Raw genomic sequence first — 24,274 nt, forward strand, 5'->3', positions numbered from 1 at the left:
TCAGAGAATGCTGGGGTAGGGGAGCCCTTTTCTTTAGAAGCTTATAGTTCCGTTAATGGGTGACAGTTGCAGTTGAAGCAAGAGGTACACATGAGACAGCAGTGACCGGAGGCTGCAGTACTGGATTCGTTTCTGAAAGCTGCGGTGACAGCACCACAGCCTGGGCTGCTGGAGTCTGAGGAAGTTCTGGTCTCCAGTACTGAAAGCGGGAAATCCAGAATCAAAATGCGCCCCCTTTCTGACACCTGTGACCCGTGGCCATCCTCGGCTGCAAAGGGCAGTGCTTCGTTCTTCCTCGGCGATGGCGTGGCACACTCCTGGATCTGCTGCTGCCCAGGGGACCTGTCATACCAGACTCAGGCAGCCTACTCCAGCATGACCTCATCTTAAGCCTCGACATCCATGGAACTTTCCAGATCTCTCTGAGTGACCAGCTTAGGGATATGGACATAGCACCGGGGAAACACACTTCACCCAGTAGCAGCACTTTAGAAAGCCAAGCTCTTGTATTTCACAGAAGACGCTGATTCTCAGGAAGCGTAAATAAACATGCATGGGGTAACTAAATAATTAAGGACCACAGTGAGGCCAGGGCTGTGCCTGCTGCCCCTCGGGACTTCCTACAGGTGAGTATCAGGCGAGTGTGATGGGGGACGGGTGCTCTGCACACGAAGAGCCAGGATGGCTTCCTGGGGGTGCAAGGGAGAGGAAGGGCTGGGAGGTGACTGCCCGCACACCTGACCCTAGCTGACGGACGTTGTGCCTGGCTCTTCACAGATCCCACCACCCGCAGGAACGCCAAAGCGGGGCCCACCGCCCGGAACCGCTACGCCAGCCAGTGGACCCTCAATAGACCCCACCCCACCATCTCCACACACACCCTCACCACAGACTGGAGGCTGCCCACACCCAGGGCCACGGGCTCCGTGGACAAGGAGAGCGACAGCTACAGCGTCAGCCCCTCCCAAGACACAGGTGTGGCCCGGGGACAGGGCCCGGCCTTCAGTCCTTTCCCTCCACGCGCTGGAGGGAGAGTGGGCTCTCCAGCCCTCCCCACCCCACACGTGTACCGAGACTGCTGAGCACTTTGAGGGGCGTCTGGCACACCCCACCTCTGGGGGAAGGCATTGCTGTTGGCCTTGCTTGTGCGGTCACAGCAGCCTCCTTGGGGCTGATTCCAACCCCAGCCAGGGTGAGACGCGGCATAAGTCACCTGTCTGCAGCACCAGGCTGGGAGAGACCATCTCAGCTCTGAGAGAGGACAGGGTTTCAGAACAGTGCTGTGTGGCCCACCGCCTCCTCAGATTCTGAGGAGAAATTACATCTGAGCTGAATTGCAGTAGGAAATTTTAATACTCGTTTTCTTTTATTCTTGACGGCATCCTTCAAAATCAGCCTTCCAAAGGTGGGGCACCGCCCTGGCAATTGATTTTTATGTCTGTTACTCCCCAAAAAGGAGTTTCAGAGTCCCAAAGAAGTGACTTAGAGACTTTTCAGTCCATTTAAAATTGCAAGGGTTTTTCTGGCCAAGATGCTGTGACCCAGCCGAAGGGCACGTTGGACTGGTTTTTGCCCTGTCCATTTTGTCACCCTAGAAAGGGTGCAGTAGGTAAAGATGAGTGCCTGAGGCCAGGGAGCACACCTCACTTGGAAGCACCCTCATGTCCTTCCCCAGCGGAGGCCGCAGAGCTGCAGAGCAGAGCTCCCTCCTGCCTGCCAATTAAAGCGTGTCTGCAGTGTGGATCGATGTGCAGATGGGCTGGTGCCGCAGCTCCTTGGCTCTGTATTTCCAGCTCTGCACTGGAAGCAGAATTCCTCCGGGATGCATGACTTATTCATGGGCACATCTGAGGCTGGGACATCCAGCTGCCGTGATTCTGCTGAACCTAGGGTTCCCTGCGCTGAGTCTGCTGAGGCTTCTGCAGTTAGCCTCTTCAGTGACAAGGCTCCTGCCACATGAGATGGGACGGGAAGAGGGGTGGAGCGGGGAGGACCTGGGGCTTCCAACTTAGTATGAAGCTGAGTCACCCACCTCACCCTCTCTCCCCCTGCAGACCGAGCGCGGAGCAGCATGGTCTCCACAGAAAGTGCCTCCTCCACCTACGAAGAACTGGCTCGGGCCTACGAGCACGCCAAGATGGAAGAGCAGCTGAGGCACGCCAAGTTCACCATCACCGAGTGCTTCATCTCAGACACGTCGTCCGAGCAGCTGACGGCAGGGACAAACGAGTACACGGACAGTCTGACCTCCAGTACCCCTTCCGAATCGGGGATCTGCAGGTTCACTGCCTCTCCCCCTAAACCTCAGGATGGAGGACGAGTGATGAACATGGCAGTCCCCAAGGCGCATCGGCCAGGTGAGGGGGCACTCAGGGGACCTTCGCTCGGGGCCCCTCATTCCCTGACCCACACACATCTGTTCTGAGAGCTTTCCTGGGCTGCGGGCCCGGTGAGGGTTCTGTTTCACAAATCTGCTCCTTACTGACTACAAACAACAGCTGTCATTTATTTCGCCCATGAATCTGGGATGGGGTCAGAGCCCAATGAGGACGGCGAGTTGAGAGGGGCTCAAATCACATCCACAGCGGCTTGCTCACCCGGCAAGTCAATGTGGGTGGTGCTCTCCTGTGGAAGTCTGTCTGCCAAGGGACAGGAGTGTCTCCTGTTAGGGTGGCTGAGTTCTGAGAGCAAGTGTGTCATGAGACAGAGTGGAAAGAGCAAGTTTCTTGAGGTTGGCCTAGAAACTGACTGTGTTGGTCAGTTTTCCTTTGCTATATCAAAACATCTGGTGCTGGGTACTTTATAGAGAAAGAGGTTTATATGGCTCACAGTTCTGGAAGTTCAGAACCGGCGCTGCTATCAGCTCAGCTCCAGTGAGGATCTCCTGATGTCTATAGCATTTTGGGCAGCATGGGAGGGGAGGAAGTGATCACATGGAGAGACAGGAAGCAGAGCAGGGTGTTCTCTGGAGAAAAGGAACTTAGGGTTTTATGGGAGCCACTTTGGTCCACTCCATGGGAAGCACCTCTATCTAAGACTGAGGGTCCTCCCAAGAGGCCCCACCCCTCAGAGTTCCCCACTCCCTAACACGACCACACCAAGAACGAAGATTTCATCACACACAACCAGGGGACACACTCAGACCACAGCCAGCCCTCAGCTCTGGGCCAGCACTAGCCTGCCACATCCTGTTGTCCAAGCAGCCACAGGGCATAAGGTTCCCTGGTCCCCAAGAGAAGCCTCCCCTGCTTGGTGAGGAGAGTGTCCGACAGGTGAGGCTGCGCCAGAAGCCCGCCATGGTGAGGGCTTTGGAAAGGCTAAAGGTCTCACCCCGAGCTTGGCTTCCCCGGGAGACTCAGGGAACCCCAACTGGCAAACTGGGGTCAGTAGAGGTTTGGTCTTCAGCATGACTCGGTGCAGGTATTCCCGCCTGTGCATGAGAGCTGAACGGGCACAGTGGCTGGGGACTGGCAGGTAACGCGCAGGAGCAGGGAGGTCCAGCAGGGGCGGGGGTGAGGAGGTCCAGGGCAGTTGAAGGTTCATGGACGGATTCTCTGAAGACCAAGGACCAACATGGTGCTGCAAACTGACCTCACTCGGAAACGGAGGCCTCGCCTGAGCTTGTATTTTAAGAAAAGTGAGAAATCTTGGTTTCACTGGACTCTTGCAGCTTCAGAGTTACCTCAGGTACTTGCAAACCACTGCACCACACAAGAAAAACAAACCTTCAGACAGAACCCAGCCCACAGAGGCCTCATCGTTCTCTGAAGAATCACTTTTTTTCTTTTACAACCTGAAATAACCAGCTGCCTGTAGACTTTCCTTTGTGGATCATCCAGTCTTGTTGAATCCAGTTTTATTTCTCGTTTAACCCATTTCTCGGAACCATCAAGCTGGTTTTATTTCAAAATTTTATCTTCTTTTTGAATTATTGCAATTCTCTTAGGCTTTATGGCATAAGGCCCAGCTAAAATGAGTCTTCTAAATGCATAAAAATATTTAAAATCAGAGTTGTCTCTCCTGCAAGTAATCTTCCAAATGGACTCAAGATTCATGCCAGCCTGCAATAAAGAACAACGGCTTCATTTATTTTCCTTCTCTCTGCCCCACAAGGGAGAGGATGGCCTGTTATTTGTGGGTGTTTTTATTTCAAGCATTTTTTGTTGTTGGCATTTATCTACAAGGTAAATGCAGAAAAGTACAGGATAAATGTCATGGCTTTTTGTAGCTGCTCAGCCCAGAGATGAGAAGGACAGAGAGGGGAAAATGACCTACTAGACATTGGTGCAGCCCCATGCAGCCTCCACAGCTGTGTCTGTAAAGTGGGTATAGCATCGGTGCTTTCATACTGGGTTTGTACAAGAGGCAGTGACATTAGTTAGGTAAAGGAGTATGTTAGCTTTTACCACTGTGACAAAATACACAGGAGAAGTGACATAAAGCAAGAAAAGCCTGCTCTGGCTCAGTTTCCGAGGCTTCAGTCTGCGGTCTGCTGGCTCCCAGGCAGAAAGAGCATGGCAGGAAGATGTGGTGAAGGAAGGCTGCCCACCTCTCGGTGGCCTGAAAGGGGAAGGTGGAGGCACAGAGCGTACCCTTCCAAGGAGCAGCCCAGGGATCCTCACCTGCTGTGGGCCCATTCGGCTCTGCACTCATCAGTGGAAGAAGCCAGTGGCAGGATTTGTACCCTCGGACCCAGCCACCTTTGTGGGCCTCACTTTGGAACAGGGTCGAGCTGGGAGCCAGGCCCTCAACTGGGGAGCTTGGGGGGAACATTTTAGAATCGGACCCTAAGGCACAGGCAGCAGAGGGGTGTTGGGCAGTATGGATGCTGCTTCTGCTGGCGTCCTGTTGATGTCACTGTTAGAAGCCAGTGGAGCGCTCCGGGTTGGCGCCCAGCCTCCACTTCCTCCCTCGTGCTTCCTTTCGGGGGCCACTGCAGTCCTGCAAGGGGCCACCTCCCTGGGTATCCCCCTCCGGGTACCTCCTGCCTGAGGATGTGGACCTCGGCAGGACGTGAGCCCCTAGGTTGGATGGCTGTCCTGCTTCTGCAGGCCCTGAACAACAAAAGGCTTGACATTTCTTCTGAGTGACGTGTTGCCCATGTTGCTGTACTAATATTTTTCAAAGACTGTGCTTTTCTGCTTGGATCCATTAGAGCAGCTGAAAGATCACAACAAACTGACCATCAGCATAATGTATTATTTAGAGCAAAGTGATTTTAGAACTTTAGGTATGAATAATTTCTTAAATCGATGTCAAGTTCTACTGTCCAAGACTTTGCATTGTCTGCCCGGCTCCCTGTACTATTACCGTGCTTCTAGTGTGCTTTAGAAAAGTATTTCACCCTCGAAAGTCTGGCCATTATTTCTTCATAATTAGACTAGAGTGGACTTGGGTATGGAACGTGTTCCGGAGGCCCCGCCCCATCACATGGGGACCTGGGGACAGGCCTGAAGCCCCAGTGAAACTGAAGAGAAGGGAGGACAGCCGTACTGCTCACAGGCCGCTGCTTTGCTTGCCCCTCCTTTCTATTCTGTGAGGCCAGGGAAGGAGCCTGAGGCCTTCACACCAAGCTGTGTCCCTACCCCTTTGTATCTGTTGTTTTGTGACAGGGTCTTGCTAAGTCACTTACTAAGTCCAGGCTGAGTTCCAAATTGAGTGCACTTTTACTGGGGCCTTGTTGGCAGAAATGTGGTCCCGGTGGCAGCGAGACCTGTTGGATCCCTGTGATTTGGGTCAGAACGATAGCAGCTACAAAGCTCACCCTAGCTTCAGTGTCCCTACCTGGCTTATTTCCAGCTCACATCAGAAAGTCAGACACTGCCCTGGGTCCAGCCATGCACTTCACCCTCCCCTTCCCATGATTTGTCCCTGGGAAACCGCCTCTGACAGTAAACTGACTTCTCGGTGACAGTTACAGTCATGGCATGGCAGTTACAGCCCGAAATGACTGCAGTCACCTGAAACAGAGGCCACAGCAGGGGAGGCCGGATGCACCCTGATGCAGACGGGAGGAGAGAGTGCACTGAGCGGCAGCTCCAGCGTGGTTCTGCGCTGCAGCCCTTCCCTGGTGCCCTCGGGTCCTCAAGGAGGCCAGCCTCCCTCTGCTCATGGTCTCCCAAACTCCTGCACTGCTTTCTCCTTGTGAGTAGCTCATCCCCTTCTTGGGGGCCACTGTCATCATTTGCAAGTCGCTTTTATGATCCCCAAAACTACAGTAAGTTGCAATCAAGCTCCATGAACTTGATCAGCGGGTAAAACAGAAAATGCACATCAGTGATCTCCAGCTCAGTCTCTCAGGGTCTACCAGGTGTCCGGCCATCTCAGCAGCTCAAGAAACGTCTTTTCATGAGCTGATGGGAGCAGATCCACAGCAGGCCCTGTGTCTGGCGTGTCCTATATGCTTCATAAACACTAGGGTGTGGATCTCTGTCATGTCACCGGCAAGGTTAATCAATTGGTTAAAACATGGTCATTATCAGAGGTGATTAGTCCAGGAAAGAGGACCTGTAGGTCCCCTACCTTCCTGCACACTTTCATCGAGAACCTTGTTTCCCAGGATGACCCTTCACAAAGCAAGGGGACATCTCCTCTGCAGGTAGAGAGGCTCCCTGTGAAGTAAGGATGACTAGGCACTGGACAACCCCAGAATCGAGCCATAGATTTGAATCGTAGCAACTCGCATGTAAGTTTTAAGGAAAAGGCTGGTTATCGTGTTCTTCAATTAGTAATGGCCGTTTCGCCTTTAAAAATATAACACCGTCCATGCTCGCCATGGCTCCGAGAAGTCGCTGGAAAGTTTGACGGCTTTTCTCCCTCTGGGTCAGGGCAGCTTGCTGTGCTTCAGTTACAGGGCCTCGTCTTGGTTTTGGGTGACACCATGAGCTGGTTTCTAACAGTCTTGGGTTACAGCTGCTCCCTTATTCATGGTGCTTATCCTGCACAATCAAATGAAAAAGACAAAAAAAAAAAAAAAAAAAAAAAGAGATGCCCTGCAGGAAGCTCTTAAATCAACTGAGAGCTCCCGGTGCGGCCTCACACAGCCTGGGCTGCTGGCCACGGGCAGGACACTGGCCTGGCGATGTCCACACTTGCGCTCTCTGAAGCCCAGGGTAGAGTCCTGCTCCTCACCCTCTCCAGTCATGAATGCCATGAGGTTTTCTGGCTGGAAACGGCCATCATTTGTCACCAACTTGTTGATCCACCAGTAAGCAGCGATTTGAAGCAGTTATGGGTTTTGATTTGATACCCAAACATGTGTCACGTGTGAGAGCTGGCAGAGAGGTGGTGCCCAGCATGCAGGTGGCCCTGAGCCCCACCTACGGGAGCCCAGCTTGCCACTGTCCTTGTCTCACCTGGCGGCCCCTCCTCAGCTGCCATTCCAGGGCAGTCTCCCTCTCTGAAGTTTGCGTGGCTCTTGACTTGGTTTCTGACTCAAAATTATGCTCTGGAGGCCCGGCTCTGGAAATGTTGCAGCCCGTCCCTAGCCTCTCTCGGCCTACGTCAGCCTTGCTGCTGAGGGTGCTCACCTGCCCATGCCAGGCTACCTGCCCAGATGCCAGCTCCCACCAAATGCCAAGGCTTTGCCCACCATTCTTCTCAAACAATGCTCTCTTCCCTCTCCTCCTTTCTCCGTGAGCCACCTGGAGCCCCAAATCTCGGGTCCTGAATCCTCTTCCACCCTCTCTTTCATACCCACCGTAATCCCATTCTGAACTTGCTGTGGTAATGTTCTAAGAGCTGGGAAGAAGATCTCCTGTAGCTGCAGGGATCTTTGATACCCACAGGTGTGCATGGGCACACACACCTACACAAGCAAACACGCATGCACACAGGCCTGTGTATAAATGCATTAGAATGTGCTGCATAGGCATGTACACAGGAGCACAGAGGAACACAGGCGTGGGTCGGTCCCCTCCCACATATGCACACACACTGTCTGAGGAGGCCCAGCTTCTCTCCAGCCATGCCACTTTCCTGTCTCCTTTGCTCACATTTCTTGAGTGTCCACTGGATACCTGTTCTGGCGGGAAGCTGAGGACATGGTGGTAGATGACACCCAGTGAGACTGCTGACAGAGAGCTTGCATTCCTAGAGAGAAGGTCACCATGGGAGCCAGCAGAAGAGACCGGAGTCGTGGAAAGTGTTACACAGAGAAATAGTTCATGGGGATGGTGAAACCTGGCAGTGGGAGCGTTGGGAAAGAGGGTAAGGGGAGGCCTCAGAGAGGAAGGGAGATGGTCAGTTTGAAGGAGAGAGGCCAGCAGAGAACCTGCAGTGGTGGTCTGGGCAGAGAAGAGAGGATAGGTGAAGGCTGGAGATAGGAGTGAGTTTGGCCTTTGCAGTAGGCATTGGAACTCCCTCTGTGTTGCCAGCACAGGTGAATTTCCAGATTCCTGGGGAGCAGAACCTGGGGCCAGCAAGTGGGTAAAACCTGGGCACCCTGCTGCTCGGCTTGTTCTGCTCACACCCAAGTACTCAGCCTGGCTCCTTCCTAGAAGCCTAGAAACCTCAAAACCTGCCCGAGGAGCCTTTGTGTTCCAGCTTCCCGAGGGCTCCCCTGGGATCCCAGGCACCTGGCAGGGGTCTTCAGACACGGAAGGGACAGCAGGACTTCGGAGCATCCACTTGCATGAAGTGCAAGCTTGGGATTCGTGTCCCTTCTGCAGCCGCCTCCCCTGCCCCATCCTGGACCCAAGGCCTCTAATCCCTGTCCGTGGACCTGCAATGATGAATCAGGGCCACCCGGGCCCTCTGAGTGACCCGAGGGCAGCTTCCAGAGCTGTGGCCTCAGCAAGATCACAGAGAGTTGCTTCACATCCACTTCGACCTTGTCAAAGTGCAGATATGACACTCAGATTGATGGAGCCTCCTCAGTGCAGGAGAGGTGACAGCAAAGCACAGGGCTTGCGTGTCAGGATAACACCCCCCACGCTGACGGTCTCTTAACAGACACTTGTCACATCGGAGATGGCAAAAGAGGCTCCTCAGGGACAGACAGGTAAATCTGGAGGAAGTCCAAGAAACAGTGCAACTCAACTGAAGGAACATGGGGACTGGGAGGGCACAGCAGACACCAACACCCTGCGTACAACCCAGCGTGCTGCGCCGTGTATGAGCTGAGCCTGCAGGAAGGTCCAGGCCTGAAGGCGAGGCTTCTGTTGGCTCCAACTTCTCAAACTTCCTGCCCCAGAATGGAAACAAATACCACCTTGTCAAGAGCCCTGCTTAGTCCCTGCTGCTCTGGGGAGACAGCTTGCAGGCCCCAAGGGGCAGCCCTGCATGTGGCCTCAGGCTCCTATCTCTGGCCTCCTACACCTCCACCAGGCTCACCTTCCTGCAGGCTAACTCAGCTCCTCTGTGGGAAAACCCGTGGCACAGGCCTGTGCAAGGGGCTCTTCTGGCTTCACGGCAGGGCAGGTCCAAGCCCCAGCCAGGTTCCCCCCATGAGGGTCACCAGTGTGGGGCTCCCCCGGACCTTGTGAGAAGAGCTGGGTCTGTCTTTACATGGGGCAGCCCACATCCCTGATGCCTCCATGCTGGTGAGGCCCATGCCCACCTAGGTCTGGGCCAGGGTTCTCTGGCTTCTACTGAGACCTGCTTTGTTTCGGAAGAGTCATAGGCCACATCCAGCTAAGTCCCATGTCTGGGGCTGGGTTTTGAAGTCCACCAGAGTGTTGGTATCAGTAAGCCCTTAAGAATGCACATGGCCCCTCGTGCAGGCCAGGAAAGACACAGTGTCTGAGAGCCTAGCCCAGATACCCAGCTCTATTATTTATTTAGGCTTTTTCCTGGTTGCCGATCTGAGTGGAGGATTCATTTACTGAGAGAGATTCGTTTACAGGTTCTCATTACCATGCAGCAATGTTAACGTTAAACCAAAACCTTGTTAGGGCTGCTCTGCCCCGAGCCGCTCCCGCGCTCCCCTGTGCTAACAACTCCCAGTCGTGCTGCTGTGCTGCCGTGAGTGAGTCTGATCTCCATGACTTCTATAGAAATTGCTAGAACTCAGATACTCAGCCCTTGCTTCTTACTTCCCCGTCAGTATTCTGCTCCCTGCACACACAAATGTCAAGCCTGATTAGAGAGAGGTGAAGGGTCCCTTTCGTGTGTCCCCGGAGACCATGTCACCCTCAAGGATGTGAAACACCTTCGTTTTGCAAGGTTCTGCAAAGCATTTGCATGTTTTCACAGTTTCCTCGGGAAGGGCTCTCACAGAGAGGAGGGGTCACTGCAGAGCGCTCTGGGGCTCACAGCCCTGGAGACACTTCCCCCAGCACAACCCCTGAGTCTCCTCTGGGAGGCAGCCTGAGCAGCAGGAAGCATTTAGGTCTCAAGGCACCTGAACAGGTGAAGACGAAGCTCTCTAACTCAGACAGCTTGAGGACCTGGCAGTGCAGGCTCGGCCTCCAGCGCAGGCACCCAGGAAGAACAGCCTAGGCGTTCGCCTCCGACCTCTGCTGGAGGACCTGAGTTGTCCACAAAAGCAGGGAGAGAGCATAGTTCCTGACACTGGCCAGAATCAGCGTGCTCTTGGAAGGACTCATGTGAAGTAAGAATCCACTTGGAAGGGTGCACTGAACCAAACTCCCCAACAGGAGGACGTTGACGGAGGCTGGCATGTTTGGGGTATCCTGGCCTTGTTGAGTCCCAAACAGCATCCTTGGCCCCCACAGCATGTACTGGCAGCACCCCACCTTCCCATGTGGCAAGGCCAGCGACAAAGCCAGTGAGGGCCTGGACTCCAGTGCTTCCCGCCAGCCAATGTGGCCCATGACAGAGGGTGGGAACCGCTGGGGGAGGACGGTTGGGCAGAATGTGCATCCATCCCAGGGTTCCTGATCAGTCTCTTCCTGTCCTGCATCTGCACCGACCTCACCATCCTTGCCCCAAAGCTGCGATTCAGCTTCATGTGTGGGTCCAGATGCATCGAGAGGCTCTGAACACTCTGCTCCCCTGGATTTCAGGCAGAATCAGGGTTTTCACAGAGCAGTGTCCACACCGCAGGGCCAGCCCTGACTGTGTGGGGGTGCTGCAGGGCCACAAGCTGCAGGAAGAAGCCAGTCCAGAGCCACAGATGTGGAGGTGGTGACACTGGCCAACACAGTGGCTGGGGACAAAGGGGAAAATGGATGCTGACTTACTTACTCTGAACTGTTAGAGACACTGTAAGCACTGAAGGGCCAGGGGTGGTGGCAGAGGGCGAGAAATGAAGCCCCCATCAGAGGACAAAGTGGGATGGCACCATGAGGGCTGGTGTGGGCACCTCCTCCAGGCTGGGTCAAAGCTGCTCCCCAGGCAGGGCAGCGGTGGGGACTGCTGTGAGGAGCGGGCCACCGAGGCCAGGAAGAGGGCTGTGCGTGCTGCAGGCCCTGGCCCTGCGTGCAGGGTGTGTGCATCTCTGCCGGGTTTTTCTCTTCAGGGTGACCTGCTCTGTTCATCCTCACTGCCCCCACCTTTCCATATTGGTCCATGTTTGCAGTGCACAGAGGTCACAGTCGTATGTACACACAGCACAGCAGTACACGTTCCACTTCCCCTCTCTCCTTTCCCGTGCTGTTGCTGTTCTGCTGTCCAATTCTCCCCTCCTCTCTCTCTCTCTCCCTGTCTCTCTCTATCTCTCTCTCTCTCTCTCTCACACACACACACACACACACACACACACACATAACACCAGCGACATGCATGTACAAGCACACACACACATGAGCACACACACACACATGCAGTCTCTCTTCCTGCTGCCTGTGCTGTTGGCTGTTTAGATCGTCTTTCTCTTTAGCCCTCTCCTACCACCATGTGACCGCTGCTGTGTGCCTTTGACTTCATGGATGAAAGGTTAGCACAGGAGAAATGAAGGAAAGGAGGAAGGAAAGAAGGAAGAGAGGGAGGAAGGAGAAAGGGGTGCAGGAGGAGAGCAGGAGGCAGGATGTGGAGGGGCAGAGGACTCTGGGCCAGAGGGAAGCCAGAGTGGCAAGTGGAAGGACAGAGGATGTGGCCCGTCCCCAGGTGCCGTGCAGCTGGTGTCCCTGGGACCAGAATACCCATCCTGGGCTTTGTGTCAGCATAGATCTGACACCGAGGATGCCCAGGGCACACGTCCCTGACAGAGGGGGTCCAACACAGTGGCTCTGAAGCCCCTCAAACATCTGTTGGTCACTTCAAGCACATAGGAGACTTGGAAGGATGCCGGCCTGTCGCTGCAGTGTGCTGCCCTATGACTGCCTACAGAGGAACCAGGCCTCCTGGGTCAGTGTGGCTCAGTGGCCCCAGCCAAGGAGCAAGGACCTCCACATGCCCACACTGCAGACGGGCACAGACAGAGGCCCAGTCTCTCCCCTGGGAGTTCCGGAGGCCAGCAGTCCATTCAAGGCCCTGGCAGGGCTGACGCCTTCCGGGGCTGCAGGGCAGAGCCTCTTCCTACCCCTGCCAACACCTGACGGCTCCAGGCCACCCCTGGCCGTGGTCACGGCTCTCCAGCTGCTTTCTTCCCTCTGCAGTAGCCTCCTCTCCGCTTGTCTCTATGCCTTGTTGTCTCCTCTGCCTTCTCTGTAAGGACACATGCTGTCACCTTCAGCCCAGATGATCTCAGCTTCTTACGCCTGCAAGGACCCTCTCTTCAGATGTGGTCACCCTCACAGGTATCCAGGGAGTGTCCCCAGACGTAGCTTTGAGGACACCCCTGCAGACAAGCTGAGGCATAAGACAAGTGGCCTGTCACAGCTGAGCTGCAGCATCTGACTTCCCCCCCGTCCTTGGCAGAGACGTCACATCAGCGCCTGCCGGAGTGCGCACCACGGCCCTCTCCAGGAGATGCCGTAGTCATAGTAACCCAGTGCGGGTGAGGAAGCTGCGCCCAGAGCTGTGCCAGGCAGGCAGGCCCTCCCGCCTCTGTTTTGCTGTCACAGTTGGGATCACATCGAGCTTCTGCTGTACAGTGCAGGCAGGGGGAGGACAGGGTTAAGACAGCCATGGCTCTGTGGGGATTTAATGTGCCCTGAGCATTCAGTGGGCAGAGCCTGGGGTGGCACTTGGTCCCTAAATCTGTGACCACCGGTTACAGAGGTCAGTTTTCAGAAACAGCACAAGAGGCTTTTAACCTGCCTTCCTAAACTATCTCGAGGTAAATGTGCTCTGCATATGTTCGCAAATATTTGAACAATGTGATACAAATCATATTAGTCCTATAAATAAATAAAAGGAAGAAATTAGAATAATTTTCTCATCACACTTTTAGGAGTAGACATAAAATCACTTTGAAGAAATTGATACTTTATCCACAGATTTCAAACATTGGTCAGTTAGAGTGTATCGATTCGCCTAGAAAATGTTTTTCAGATTGCAAAAAGATTTTTTTCATTTTGTTTCCCAGTGCAACTCCGTTAATACTGTCATACTATTTATTTTGCAAATAACCCCTGACAGAGAAGATTGATGGGTATATACGTTATCACAGATGAAAATAAGTAATTTTCAATGACATTAAGTTTTCACGTTTTTAAAAAATTTAATGCTTGCCTTCCTTTGGAAGCAAAAGCTGTCCACACAGTGAGATCCCCTGGACTTTCAGGGTCCCTCATCCACACGGTCAGCATCCTGGTACTGCAAGTGATCAGAATATTCTTTACAAAAATGCCAAGTGACGCCACTTGCTCTTACAGAATGTCAAGGCCGATCTATTGTCAAGATATTTATTATTGGGTTTCCCTTTTATTCACATCACGGCATGAAGCCAACGTTGAATTGGAGTGTGCTCACCAACATGTCTCGGGGTCAATTTGGTGAATTACGTGCTGTGGATCTGAATGAAATCATATAATTACTCGCTGTCACGTAATAGGGTAAAGATAACCTGAGAAAGCTAGTGAGAAGGTGGCAGTGGGCTTCGCAGTCACAAATACCAAGTGGCAGCTGATGCACACAGGACAGTGCTGGCACCCCCAAGAGTAAAGCCGCCCTCCTCGCACTGGGGAGAAGGAATCGCAAGAAGAGGAGCACTCTGGAGACTTTCGTGCCCCTCACACTGTGTGACATCTATTATCGGTGCCCTTCTCCGTTTTCTTATGACTTGTCCTGTCCTGTTCCCCTGGTTGTCCTCTGCGAGTGGGTGGACTTGAGGCCTTCTCTGAGGCTCTGATTCGAGCCTGTCTGAGCGTGACCTGCACCAGCCGGGGATCGGCACCCAGGCTCGGTCACTGGGCTTCTCCCCCGAGGGCCTAAGGTGCTGCTTGAGGAAAGTTTGGCAGATGGTGGAAACTTGAGGGAACGTAAGCAAAGCAAGGAATATTTTGCAGAAAAGAGCCAAGAAGTTTGGAAAACTTGTGAGTCATCAGTTGAGGAAGATTTGCACTAGAGATGTATGATTAAGATTTAAAACCACTGATTAGCATCCTTGTGATAACCCTAGCCACATCAAACTCTACCTGAAATCAGATCTGTCACCTTTTCCCCAATCTGTGATATTTCCCCACACATCATTTCACTCTTCTTTTGCTACTATAACAAAATAGCTGAAGCAGGCAAATTTTACCAAGAAAAGAGGTTGGTTGGGCTCACAGTGTTGGAGGCTCATAGTCTAAAAGGCATAGGCAGCGTTGGCTGTGGTGAGTGGCCAGTGGTAGATGCACAGAAAAGGCCCATGTGCTGAGCTCAGCAACCACCTCCCAAGTGGAGAGCTGGAGGGAAACCAGATCCTGTGTCATTTGTGAGGATGCGGCCCCGGGTGACTTCTGAATGTCCCATCACTCCCACCACTGCACTGTAGGTCAGGTGTCCTGCACGTGGACCCTTGGGGACACAGACCCCAGCCACAGCACGGGCCCACTGGCTACCTTGTTTCCCAGATTCAGCCGGGGGAAGGTTAACCCAAGCTCCCACCTGTCACTGATTCTGAGGTCATTGTCCCTGGCCTCCTCCGCAGCTCATCCTGGCTGTCCTCTAGCACGTCCTGCCTTCTGTTCCACCTGCTCCGCCACTACCTTTCTCTCAGCTCCAGGCAAGTGGGCAGACCTAATCACCTGAGGTGTCACAGGAGCTGGGGGACCAGGAGAGCTGGGCATTCGCCTCTGCATGCTGCACAGAGAGAGGAGGGTGGGAGCCTGAGCAGTGTTCCTCTGTACTCAGCAGAGACAAACAAACAGGGCTGGGGACCAGCGTGATCTCTGTCATGGAAATGCCATCAGGTCTTGTAAAATTCAAGTCCAGGGCTCAGGAGAGAGCAAAGTGGAGAGACACTGACAGAGGGAAGAAGCAGCCCAGCGCTCCCAGAGAGGCTGAGGTCACAGGGCAGTACTCCTAGGGGGTGCAGCGAGGAAAGGACCTGGAGAGGGAGAGCGGAGAAGTGGAAGATGGGATGCAGGGAGAGATGGGGAGAGCACAGGGCGGAGCACTCAGGAGCGAGCACTGAGCTGTGCCAGACACTGCTGTGGCCCAACAGGAAGACCAAGGATTAGGGTTAGGGTTAACCGGACCTGCAGTCCCATGTCATCACAGCCAAGAGCATGGAAACCAGGACAGAGGGGACATGCCAGGACTGACGGGGTGAGCAGGGAAGGCTGAAGAGAGAAAAGAGGAGGCAGAAATAATAACCCCGTCTCCCCAGAGAAGTGGCAGGGGCCGACTGCCACCATCAGCTGGCCTTTGTCCCCAGAGCGGGTGCCCTCCAGGGAGCCCTGGAGGTGTGTTGCCATGGCACCCTCCAAGCCAAAGTGAGAGATGTGTGCTGATAGGAAGCGGAGAGTCTGATGCCAGCTCTAAGCTGTGCCCACATCTGTGCCCCACACAGGAGGCAGACACAGTGCAGTGAGGCGGCTGCAAAAGGGGGGGGGGGGCAGCTGTCCAGGAGCCCGCCTGGGTCAGAGCCCTGCAGACCGCCCTCGATGATCTCCCCTGTCCCCGGGGCCAGTGCTCCCCACAGTCACAGTCACAGTCACACGTGGGGTTCAGTTGGATGTGGCATGCACCCTGCAGACACACGGCCTCTGGTGTACACTTTCCTTGGTCGTGGTGCTTGGGTCTTGCTAGCTCCATTTCTCAAGTACAAAGGTTGATCAAAAACTAGGGCATTTTGTGTTTAAATGAAAAACATCATCACGGTGAAAGACGCATTGCCACGAATTCCCTTCAAAATCCTCTTTGCTCTTTGAACACTGTCATCCCTCATTGTCACCACCCCCTGGAGCAGCTTGGAGCCCCCTTTCCTGAGTGACTCTATGAGGTGTGGCCAAAAATACAGTGACTGCTACCCCTGAGCGCCCTCCTACAAAAAGGGCAGCTCGTAGAAACGCCATGCTGCGTCCACCTGATTCACTGGATCCGGCACCGTGCGACCTCAGGCTCTTCTCCCAGGCCAAAAGGACCAAGCGAGGTCAGTGCTGTGAACTTATTCAGGACTTTGAGGCAGCCAGGACAGCACAGCTAAAAGACACTCAGGAAGGAGGACTCCAGAGCCACTGCGGAAAGTGGCCAGGACCGGGGGATGAGTATGTTCAAAGTGAGTAGAGGAGTCTGAGGAGGATTCGTGGCCCTGGGTCTTTAGCTGTAACACATGTTTTTAAGTTTAGACACTTGCTTTATATTCTTTGAGCATGCCTCTTATGTCAGGAAGAGCCGAGGTTGTATCTGTAGAGAAGCCGGGAGAGAGGTGCCAGACCTCCCACCTGCCTGCTTGGGTGGGCACTAATGAGGTGTACTGGAAAGGGCCCCACAGGCAGGTGGCACTTCTGTCACTGAACCCCGGTGGCATCAGCAGCCAGGCGCTCCTTGAGGGTGCTGCATGAAGGAAGCCGCTCACGATCTCATTCCTTTGCAGGCGACCTCATCCACCTGCCTCCGTACCTTCGAATGGACTTCCTGTTAAACCGAGCCGCGCCAGGCACCAGCAGGGACCTGACTTTAGGACAAGCGTGCTTGGAGCCTCAGAAAAGTCGGACCCTGAAGCGCCCCACGGTCCTGGAGCCCATCCCCCTGGAGGCTGCCTCCTCTGCCACCGCCTCCTCCACTCGAGAAGGGCAGTCGTGGCAGCAGGGGGCCGTGGCCACATTACCTCAGCGAGAAGGGGCCGAGCTGGGCCAGGCAGCTAAAATGAGCAGCTCCCAGGAATCCCTGCTCGACTCCCGGGGCCACTTGAAAGGGAACAATCCTTACGCCAAGTCTTATACCCTGGTATAACACACAGTGTGGTGGACAGCGGTTGTAAATACAATTGAAACAGTTCAATCAAAGCTACCTTTTTTTTACGGAATTCCAATATTTATAATTAAAGAAAATTGCCAAAATATATTAAAAAAAAAAAAAAGAGAAAATACTGAAACCACAGACAGTGCAAAGACTCTCCTGCTTTTTTTCCGTCCGAGTGCGCGCTCCATCCGTCTGGGCATCTGATTTTTTGGGAAAGAAGTCCAGTTTTATGATCTTCACAGGCTATTGCGTTTTTACTGATTTTCTACAAAGTGCATGGGACTAATCAAACCTGACTGGAAGTCCTCTCACACAGGAGTCGAGAAAGAAAACGGGGAAATTAGTCTATTTGTGATTTAATAGAACGTTGATTTGGGGCGGGGACAGTCCTCGCGGCCTCCGCACACCTTTCTTTCCCATTAGAAACCGGGTCCTCCATTTGATCTTTCGTTGTTAATTAGGGTGAGTGCCGTCAGTGAAGGGGTAGGGGGGATCGATTTGGTTTTCTTTTTTGTTTATTTTTTAATTTGATGAGACACACTTTGCATTTTGTCTAAGCGAAATAAAAAAGAAAAGGTGGTCTGCCTTTATTCCAACGTCTCTCCTCTTATCTCCTCCTGATGGCTCGCTGTGCCTTGTATTGGTGCTGGCAAAGGTTCATAAGGGAAGGAAGAAGCTAAGCTAAGGCCTGGACACCGTGGGTATGCCCCGGGAGGCACAGAGAGGGTGCCACTCCTGCTCTCGGCCAGGCTGGGCTCCATCTCCAGGGGGCTGGCCTGAGTTTCTGAGTCCCTGCCTGGCCGCCGATCCTTGCCCACCCCCAGCAACCTGCCCTGGAGCCGGACAGTGTCAGCAGATTGTAGCCAAATCCAACTGCCTGCTGCTTCCGGGAAAAGTTTTACTAGAAGCCAAATGCCATGTGCCCCGTTGGTGTGTTATCTGTGACAGTGTTCAAGTCACCCAGGGATGGTGCGGGTACAAAGCCTAAGCTGTCCACTGTGTGAGCCTTTCCAGGGCGCGGTTGCTGATGGCACAGGTCACCCCAGTCCACGTGGGAAGGGAAGAAGACCATGTGGCCGGCACCCACATCTGCACTGGGCCATCTTCACCTGTGCCACCTCTGATCCACTCCTCTGTCCCTACCTCATCACTGGTGGCAGTGGCATGCCTCTGAAAGTTGAGTTTTGCCTTCCTTCCTCTGCGTCTCAATGGTTAGCCTCGTGGCACGCTCTGGCAGAGTTTACTCCTGAGTAGAGGGAGCTGCATCCTGAACCCCGTCCTCCTGACACCATGCCTCAGGCAGAGCACATGGCCCAATCCCAGCACCAGCGCCCCCTGCAGGCTCCTGCCCTAGGAGGGAAGGGTAATCAGGACCCCAGGTCAGAGCTACAGGCCTGCCCAGAAAGGGTGACCCAGTGCACCTGGCTTCAGAGGTGATGCAGCACACGGGTCCTTCCATGGGTCCCCTCAGACTCCGCGTAGACAACTGTGTTTGTCTTCACCTCGGAACACACTCAGATTCCTCCTCTTTCCCACCCTTCCTTCCTCCTGCGTGGTTTTCAGTTTCCCTTAGGAGCACAGAGAGCCCACATAACCATTCTGGATCCCGTGGAGGCCCCAGCCAGTTATGCACATGAGGGGTACGTTCCCTTCTCTTGCCCTAGTTCTAGAATTTTTTTTTTTTTTGTCTATTTGAAACAAGATTTCTCTATGCAGTTCGGGCTGGCCTTGAGCTCGCTTTGTAGCCCAAGCTGGTCTTGAACTCGCAATGATCCTTCTGCCTCAGCCTCCCGAGTGCTGGGATTACAGGCAGAGCCACCACACTTGGCTCTAGTTCTAGAATTTAATGCATGACAGTTTATCATTTGTTTCCCTCCAGACCGCTTTTTTATGCACAAGGAAGACAAGGTTACTCTCTGAGGAAGGACAAGCTCTATTTCATCCCTGTAACACTTCTGTCTTCCCTCCACTTAGAAGTTTACCTTTTTAAAAGTTTTGTCTCAAGCTGTACAAAATAAAAACTTCTATATTATATCTGCCTCTGGAATGAATTGCTTTCACAGCCACAATTTCATCACTGCTGAAATGAGTTCTCCATGCAAACACTGCATCAAGACGTTTCCCACTTCCTTGGTGGACAGGGGTGCGGAGCTGTGTACCAGGGTGTGATCACAAAACACGGTAATGCTCATGCTAAAAACTAACAGTATGCAAGATATAACCAGTGTGGATTTCCTACTGTTTTCTTTTTGAAATTCTGTATTATTTCTATCCTTTTTTCTGTTTTTCATTTTTATAAAAATGTACCAAGTAAACCACACGTGGCCATCAGCTCCCCTCAGACCCATCCCCCTTGCTTCGAGCACCCTTTCCCCCTAAGTCTGGCTGGTCCCTGCAGCAGCTCCAGAGTCCTCTTTCCTGAGGGTCTTCAGTTGCGCTGTCCTGACTGCCTCGCTGTCCTGGATCAAGTCCAAACATTGACTTCTCGCGGTCATTTTGAGTTTGAGGAAGAGCCAGGGGTCACACGGTGCCAAATCTGGTGACAAAGGTGGCCGAGGACACAGCATTGTATTCTCACAAGCTGCCTTTCTGCTGCATGGCACTCGGCAGCAGCAGTCACATATTTCTTTTTTTTTTTTTTATTTAAGGAGAAAAGAAAAAAAACAGTGAAGGGGTACAAGTTATACAGATTTACAGAAGAAAAAAATGCGCAGTAGGAAATCACTAGTTAATGGATTACATATTGCCATCTTAGAAATAATTGTTCAAGTCACAAAATTAAAGCTTGTAGAGTGGACATTCCAACAATGATACTGCAAACAGTTCTGTTCAATGATCCAATAAAACTCTGTGATATCATTTTCTATCTTATACACTTAAATATACATGCAGTTATATAGTTTAGAGCACTTTCTTTTCCTCTCTTTTGTACAATGACTATTACACATTTTGGGTTTCATTGCTCCCACGGTTCTTATTGCTTTTTTGGAAGAGAGTAAAACCAAATGTGACATAACAGAACAGAATCGGTCAAGTCAAAAGGGTGGACATAACAGATAATATAAAAACATAATACAAGGTGATCAACAATGGTTACCATAATGCCTCCCGCCATTTCTAATAGAATTGCCTATATCATTAGTTGTAATACAATTGAACAAAACAGTAAAGAACAAAACTGACAAAACCAAAACATTGGAGACATTGTAGGTCTTCAAAAGTAGATAAAAGCCAACGAGAATGGGCGTTATAATGAATCTCATTATCTTCTCAGCTGATGCCTAAACTTTCGAACCTGATACTATCCAGCAAAACAGAATAGAGGAACCTCAGTCAAAAACAAGATGGTGAGAGTAATACAGGGCTTCAAATCGAGATAATAGTCAAAGTGGGTTACTATATTATATCCTGCTATATTTTTCCCTTTAATTAAATGGATAAAAATAAAAAAGTAAATAATGGAGTGGAGATTGAGAAAAAAGAGGGCATAACAGCGAAACAGGGCAGATCAAAACATAACCATTTAAGCAGAATAGTGTTTCACCACCAGATAATTCCGACCCAAAAGTAGTTACCATATAGACTCTTTCCTTGAAGTCCTTGAGTACAACTTCGTATACTGTAGCATTAAGTATATCAAAACAATGTAAAACCATTTAAGAGAATGACAGCATTATAGAGTATTTAGAATCGACTAACAGAAAATGAACAATGGTTTCTGTATATTCTCCTTGTCTTTAAAAGGTTTTTGCTTATACTATCGTACATAATAAAATCCAATAAGATACAACCTATTTAGACCATTGGAGACAGAAGAACAAAAGCTAGAGGAGACTTCAAAACAAGATGGTACTAAATCAGTATTACCTATTAAGATGTCTTTGTCTCCAAAATAGCTGTTCCTATCATCCAATCTTCTCTGTCTCATTTCTGTTGAGCTCTTTTTCTGTCAGTAGCTGTCAGTTTGTCTTCTTCATTTTGTTCTCTGCTCCATTCGTTGTGGCTTCCCCGCCACTATTTCTGGGTTCTTTGTATTTTTCTTTTTTTAGAATATCCTGCAGTATTCTCTGTAGAGTTGAATTGGTGGTTGCAAATTCCCCCAGTTCCTCTTTATCCTGGAAGCACCTCGTTTTTCCATCAATTTCCAGGGACAGTTGTGCAGGATATCTCAATCTTGGCTGGAGATTATTATCTTTCAAAGCTTGAATTATTTCGCCCCATGTTCTTCATGATTTGATGGTTTGTGCAGAGAAATCTGCTGTAATTCTGATGGGTGTTCCCTTGTAAGTGGTCTGTTTCTTGTCTCTTACAGCTTTTAATATTCTGTTCTTGTATTGAATTTCTGGAATTTTTATTATTATATGCCTGGGTGTTTCTCTGTTAGGGTTGTAGGTAGCTGGGGTCCTGTATGCCTCATACATCTGAGTATCTTTACCTTTTGCTAAATTAGGAAAATTCTCCTGGATTATTTCTGTGAGTAGCTTTTGTAGTTCACTTGTTTGTGTCCCTACTTCTTCTTTTATGTTCTTAATCCTTAAAGTTATGGCTCCTCTTATCATCTTCTTGTCTTTGTATTATTGCTGTTTGTTTCTTTGTTATTTTTAAGAAGTTTTTCATTTCATTCTCCCATATTACAAGTCTGCCCTCCAGTTCAGATAGTCTGTCCTTAGTTTCTTTCAAGCTGTTATGCCAGTCTTGGATAGACTTCTTAATTTCTTGATAGTCCCTTTGAACCTGCTTCACATACTCAATGCTTTCTCTGTTTTCTCCATCAAGCAATTCTCCCCTCTTTTTCTGTTCTTCCATTCCACCATCTGTTTTTTCCTGGGTGGTGCTTAGCATTTCTCTAACTATTCTGCATACTTCTAGCTTCAGGTCGTTGATAACTTCATTCCTGAATTGGTCTATGAGGCTCTCTATATGGCGCTTAATGTATATTGGTGCGGTGTCCACTATTGCCTGTTTCTCAGAATTGGGGGCCTAGGAGCCTTTCTTGTTGCTTCCCTTCCCCATATTTTCTGTTCCTTATAAAATGCAAGCTTACATAGGAGCTCCGGCTTCCCTGCCTGTCAGCCACAGCCTGATCAAATTGCGCTGGCTAGTTGTTCCCGCCCACCGCTGCGCACCAGGGAGTTGCGGAGGAGGCAGCCTACGCGGGAGTCCGTCGCTCCTCCGGGCCACTGTCAGGCTCTGGGATCTGGGTTAGGCCAGCCTAGGGAGTCCGCCAGCAGTGTCACTCAGGCCAGGCACTTTTCACCAATCCCGTCCGAGAGGGGAATGTGTGGCTGGAGTCGCCACCGCGCCCTGCTCTTACAGGACTGCCCGAGCCCAGAAAGTCCTCCACTGGAGTCAAACTGTGGTAGGGGGTCAGTTTCTCACTCACCTCGCCACCAGTCAGTTTTCGTGTACTCCTCCTTGTCCGTCCTGTTTCCGACTCCGTTCGCAGACTCCCGTTCCCAGAGCTCTGCGCGTCTCTCCTTGCCGAGCCGCTGTGGAGGCAGCCAGCCGCCGGGCGGCGGGAAACCCAAATCGCGGTTTCCAATGGCGCGGGGTCCAGCCTCCACACCGAGTCTTTTCTGTTCCTATTTTAGGGCCAGGACTGTACTCTAAGTTGGTTTCTCTCAGCCCAGTTCGTTTCTGAGTCAGCAGAGCATATCTCTACCGGTTCATGTCTCCTTAGTCCGCATCATTCCTGGCCTCTGAGCCGAGTCTTTCAGAGAGCCTCCGAAGTTGCTGTTGTCTGTCCGCCATGTTCTCCCAACAGTCACATATTTCTGATCACACACTGAGAAGACAGGAAAGGGGCTCCGGAGCTGCTACAGGAAGTGGCAGGGACCACAGAATGAGTGGTGTATGGGGGAGAAGTATTCTGAGGGGAATTCATGGAAATCGGCCTCTTCCTGTGGTAATTTTTGACGCTGTGAACCTCCACTGTATATTTTGATCAGCCCTCACATACTGGAGTAGTGCGTATTTAAAGACCATTTTTTCCCCAGGGCCATTCTTGACCATGAGCACAATGCATTTTCTCCAATCTCTGCCTGTCTAATCCAGTTTGCTGGGGGTCATCCGATTAGCCCAAGCCTGTAAGCAGGTTACTGTCTGAGGTTGCTAAGCCTCGGATTACCCAGGAGCCAATAGCTACAGGGCAAATGGGCAAAGGCTATTGGGTCAAAGGCCTGGGCTTCCTCTTTGGTGTCCATCTGCTCTGCAGTCTGAAGCAGACCCCTTTCCCTGCAAAGGCAGGTACTCGAGAGCTGGCAGTGCAGTGCCGGGCCATCTCCAGGAGCCCTGGGCTTCTGTTTAGGTGGTGTCTGCCTCACATCCTCCCTGCACCCATCCCACACCGCTAAGAGGGAAGGATGGGAAACTTCAGCATCAAGACAGCACGAGGCCAGGTGCAGCCAGACAGGATGAACCGGAGTGATTCTGGGACCCTGAGGCCACCCCGAGGTGGAGAATGCTGCTGCCTCAGTTGCTTTGCTGACAAGCACCCTCTGAGGCAGTGCCGTGACTGCCAAGTTACCTGTACCCCAAGGTCAGTGCAGCTTTTAAGGAAGCAACTGAGACCGTCTGGGGACACTCTAAGCCCAAGCCCTTTCCGGCCGTGGTGCGCAGCCTTCTGGGATTAAAGGGAGGACAAGTTACCCTGGAAAGTTCTAAAGAAACCTAGCAGCAATCTGAAAGGTGACTTTCACCTTTCCAAAGACCGTGGTCCAGAGGGCTCCTCTGCTCGGCTCTCGGCGGAGTGCACACAAAGACCACACATCAGCACCCGAGCCCCCGGAGCCCGAGATCTGTGCTGCTTCTCACCACTGGTCCAGAGCAACGCGTCTCACACAAGTGAGGCTGCACTGAAGAAAGGTCTCGGAAGCCAGGGGGCCATCCTTCTAGCAAGGGCTTAAATCAAGAAGCAGTCTCCAAGCCCCATGAAAACCATTCTGTTTGTCTGCTGCTGGGGACTCAGGATGCCCGGGCCTTTGAGTAGCCTGAAGGATACCCCGAGGCCACGTCAGGGCATAGGCAGCTGCAGACAGGACCCTGCTGCCTAGTGAACATGGGTCTGTGCCCACCTGGGTTAGCCGAGGGTCCCAGT

The 24,274-nt window shown here is 52.0% G+C and overlaps 1 protein-coding gene across 1 annotated transcript in view; it reads left to right on the top strand.

Moving 5' to 3' along the window:
• The window catches only part of Dscam (DS cell adhesion molecule), a 549,020-nt gene extending 531,252 nt beyond the window's left edge, over positions 1–17,768 (top strand). The window contains exons 31-33 of the mRNA XM_063224581.1: positions 778–975; positions 2,055–2,357; positions 16,811–17,768. Coding sequence (XP_063080651.1) covers positions 778–975; positions 2,055–2,357; positions 16,811–17,169 — 860 coding nt within the window. The 3' untranslated portion in view covers positions 17,170–17,768. The remainder of the gene's footprint in view (positions 1–777; positions 976–2,054; positions 2,358–16,810) is intronic.
• The last annotated feature ends 6,506 nt before the right edge of the window (positions 17,769–24,274 follow it).

This window comes from Cavia porcellus, unplaced genomic scaffold (assembly GCF_034190915.1).
Source record: "Cavia porcellus strain 051 isolate PalLab524CR breed Dunkin Hartley unplaced genomic scaffold, mCavPor4.1 scaffold_15, whole genome shotgun sequence".
NCBI classification, from domain to species: domain Eukaryota; kingdom Metazoa; phylum Chordata; class Mammalia; order Rodentia; family Caviidae; genus Cavia; species Cavia porcellus.